Raw genomic sequence first — 4150 nt, 5'->3', positions numbered from 1 at the left:
AAACCAAACCAAACCAAACCAAACCAAACCAAACCAAACCAAACCAATCCAATCTGAACACAAGCCAGCCAAACTCATCCAAAGCAAAGTCAGTCAAAACAAGCCCAAGCAAAGCCAAGGCAAACCAGCCAACCTTCACCCTGGCGACCCTTCCCGGAGCCCCGTAGAAGGGAGTTGGCTGCAGGAAAACAACATCTATAATAAAACCCTCCCAAAAGTGCCCGGCTGAAGGTGCGGGGGGTGGTGAAGGGCCACCGCCACTGACTGAAGCAGGAGACACCGGCAGGGAGGTGACAACTGCTGGAAACGCACAGCTCCTCTGTGCGCATAGCCGGCTGCGCTGTGACAGGGGCATTTTTAAAACTCCCCGACGGTGAAAATGCCCCTCGCATGAGTAGATAAACGATTATTAGCCTCCGGCCCTTGTCAATCCTTTGCTGCGTGGTTCTGGGTTGGGAGCAAGTAGGCAGGGGAGATACACACAGTATGCGCGGATTGCGCGGTGCCCCGCGGAGCTCGGACCGCTCCGGTGGGACGGAGTTCGCTGTCGCAGAGTAACGGGGGTGGTGTCCGTCGGTTCCACGTCCCGTGGGTCCTGCCCAAGCAGCATCACCTTAACAGAGCCAAGCAGAGGCCCGAGTGTACGCCCCAGAGCAAGGAAAAGCTCAGCACCATCTTGTTGGGGCTGTGAACGCCCCCGCCAGCATGGCTCTAACCGAGCAGTCCCCAAAAAACGGCGAGCACGAAACGAGCCCAGACACGAACAGCTCTGCGGCCACCCCGTCCGAACCGGGTCCCCCTCGGGTGCCCACGAGCGGGCAGAGGGAAGCGGAGAGGGGGAAGAATCCCAGCCGAGAAAGCATGTTAAATCGCTCAGGGTAGGAAGGTGGAAAATTACGCTGGCTCCTAGCCGGCCTGTCCTCTACGCAGCCAGGAGAGCGATTTTCCTAAGAAGTTGAGCAAAACGAGATCAGTCCCTTTTGGATCTGCAACCCCGTTCGGCACAGCCAATCTCCGGCTCCGCTGGCGCTCAGGGTTCCCCCGGCCGTCCCTGCCACCCCCGGCCTCCCGGAGCCCCCCGTTACTCCCCGAGATTTGCCCTCGGGGCACCGCGCTCATCTCGACCCGGCCGGCCCTGCCCCACCGCTGTTCAAACCCAGTGGGGAAAGCACAATTTTCGGGGGGAAACTGATATATATATATATATATTTTTACCAGAGAGGGGGAAACGGAATGTTTTGGTGGCATTCGGCCCGTGACAGCCGGCGCATCCCGGTGTCTCCCGGTGCCCCTCTGCGCTTGGACCCCCACCGGCCCGGGGCTGCCCCAGGCGCAGGCGGCCAACGGCAGCGCTTCCAAAAAGTCGGGATGAAAAAGTTGAAGGCTTAATGTTTTCTGACAGATACAAATGATACCCCAAGGCTTTCTTAAAACGCGGCGAATGACGGGAGGAGAAAGGGTTTTCCTATTCGGGTTTCTGCAGCTGGAAGCAAACGGGGTGTGTGTGTGGGGGGGTCTCCTCGGCCCTCCTGTCCCGAAAATTAAACCATCTCCTGGGATAACTCCGTTTTTCCCAAGTGCCGTTGGGCACAGCCCCGCTCTGGCTCTGTTCCGTGGCCCTCTCTGCATCCCTCAGACCACGAGCACCGAGCCACGCTCTGAGCAAAACCGCTGTCAGCAGCGGCTCGAGTTTAGTGCTGGTTGTCCGCAGAGTGGGATCAGCAACGCCACCGCCAGAGGATGGACAGCTCGGGGTGCGGAGGCTGCTTCTCTCTGTAGGGAGGGGGAAGAAAGGGGGAAAAGGCCGTATTATAGTCCCACAGTTCCCTCTCCGAGCAGAGGGAACATGCTTTTCTTATTAATTGATGGAGGAAGGGGCACCGGCGCTTGCAAGGCAGCCTGCTCATGTTACTCTGTGCATCTTTAGGTCCGAAATAGGTTTGGTTTGTGGACTAAAAAAGGATGCCTCTGGTGCAGGGTAATCTAAGGACCGGGCACTCCGTTGGCATTTTATTAAGATCGTTCTTCTGCGGGAAAAGGGGCCGCATTTGGTACCACCGATGCTACGTTTCCTTGTGGGTTTCCCTCACCTTGTTTCGGGCGAGCAACCTCTTAATTGCTGCAGCATTTGGATGGGGGGAACGCATTTCCCCTAAACAGAACATTTCCTGAAGGGCTGAACGCGCTTTAATGTTCTCAGAACAGCCGTGAATCTCTGCAGAGCCACACGTTTCCTGCCTTAAAAAGCAAAATCGGAGAAACAATTCACCTTTGTGTGCATTCAGCACCCTCTCTTCTATTTTCTTTTCTTTCCCTCCCATTCTTTTTTTCCCCCTTTTCTTATTTTTCCTCCCACAAAGGCTCTGCGCTGCCCCTCGATGAGGAACGGGGACAATTTTCTCCCCAGTTTCACTGTGGGAACGGCGTATCTTAACGGGCACATCTAAACGAGAGATAGGAGAACACCACCGCCTTCCAGAGGGCTGCGCTAATCAGCGCACGGGGCAAGATATAAAAGTTCAGGGCAAATAAAACGAATTAGTTTTATTAGCACGTTTAGGAGGCGGTCTAACGAAGGAATTCGGCTTTACTAGAGAATGTTTTCTCCTCCCCTTTTGTTATTTAAAAGCAGCATCTATGCGGGCTGCTCGGGACGGGGGTGGGAAATAACGCACCGTTCAACCCGCAGTGATTTTCTCCGAGGAACGCGCTCTTCTTTCCACCCGCTAAGGAGGACAGAGCCCGGGAAATACACGATTTCACAATGAAATCTGCTCGAACAATAAAACCGATAGTAAAGGAGAGGCTCGGAGCCGTTTGGCGGCGGCTGTCGGGGGGAAATCTCTGCCCCGCTCAGGGTTTCGTTCGGCTAAACCGCGTCCGGGGAACGGTGCCACCGCTCCGGCTCGCGATCTCCAGGACTCGGCCAGTAATTCAGGCACCAGAAGGATTGTGGGGACGTTCTCCAAGAGAAGAAGCTCTCAGCAATTATTTGGAAGCCGGGTTTTAGCTCACAGGCGCAGGGAAAGCATCCCTTGGGTTGGAAGGCAGAAATCACGTATTTTAAGACTGTTAGGAAATAAGCAAACGGCGTCTCGGTCCTCGCTACCCGCACTGTATTTTCTTTTTTTTTTTTTTTTTCTTTTTTTTTTTTTGGTTCAATTCGTGTCTCGGCGTTTGTGTTCGCTTACAGCGAGGTTAAGAAACAAGGACGAAATAACAGGAAACGCTCTTAGGGACGTTCTTTTACGCGACACCTGAAAATTCTTCTAAAGGTACCGTCGGGGGGGAACTCCGCGCGTCCATTCAACGGAGTTAACACGAGGAAAAAAAAGCCTTTTTCCCCCGCTCCGAGAATTTCGCCCCCGTTGGACGGAGAGGAGTTGCGGGACATTGCTGGAGAGTGGGGGTTCCTAAAGGTGTGTCCATTTTTTCCAATCAGAATGTAAATAGTAATAATAATAATAATAATAATTAATAATAATAACACACGCAAAGTGGAAAAAAAAAAGCAGGGGAAAGGAAGAATATTCTTTTTCCGAACAGGGAATTAATTGAACGGCAGCCAGACTCTCTCCGCCCGCTTCTCTTGCCCGGCTGAGCCCCACGCAGCTCCCCGTGCCCCCCATCCCTCCACCTGTCCCGGCTCAGCCCCTCCGTGCTGCCATCCCCGGCCACCCCCGGGGCCCCGATCCGGCCGCCCCATCCTATGGTAGGGACCGTCCTTCGCTCCGCGCTGCTCAGGAGAAGAACTCGGAGTTGAAAACGGTGCGCTTACGATAAAATGATAATAACACAACAACAACGACGGCGACAAAAATCTGAAATAAAATGAGGTAACCCTTTTGGAATTACGTTTCCATGCGTATTTGTCAGTGCTGACGAAGCGCAGAGGCCCTGAAAAGAATTTACGCGCTAGAACGATGCCAGGGGCCGCGGCCGTGCGCGGGGCGCGGAGCTGCGGGGCGGGCGGCGACGCGGAGCGGTGAGGGGCGCAACCCCCCCCTCCCTTCCCTCTACCCGGCCCGGCCCCGCTTTGTTTGCCGGTCCGAACCGCGCGGCCCCGCAACGCTCCGTACCTCCGGAGAGGGGAAAACGGGGCCGGGACGCGACCCGAGGGACGCGCGTGGGGGGATGGGGGGGGGGTGGA

General features: G+C 55.3%; 1 protein-coding gene across 1 annotated transcript in view; it reads right to left on the bottom strand.

Annotated features, from left to right (window-relative positions):
* Positions 1-2656, bottom strand: part of PITX1 (paired like homeodomain 1) — a 12353-nt gene extending 9697 nt beyond the window's left edge. Inside the window, exon 1 of the mRNA XM_042809271.1 lies at positions 2091-2656. Coding sequence (XP_042665205.1) covers positions 2091-2128 — 38 coding nt within the window. The 5' untranslated portion in view covers positions 2129-2656. The remainder of the gene's footprint in view (positions 1-2090) is intronic.
* Between the last annotated feature and the right edge of the window lie 1494 nt (positions 2657-4150).

Source organism: Centrocercus urophasianus, unplaced genomic scaffold (assembly GCF_019232065.1).
Source record: "Centrocercus urophasianus isolate 14NV4802_14NV808 unplaced genomic scaffold, USGS_Curo_1.0 seq_1144, whole genome shotgun sequence".
Lineage (NCBI taxonomy): Eukaryota > Metazoa > Chordata > Aves > Galliformes > Phasianidae > Centrocercus > Centrocercus urophasianus.
Note: the sequence above shows the minus strand (reverse complement) of the source record. Positions and strands in the feature narration are given on the sequence as shown.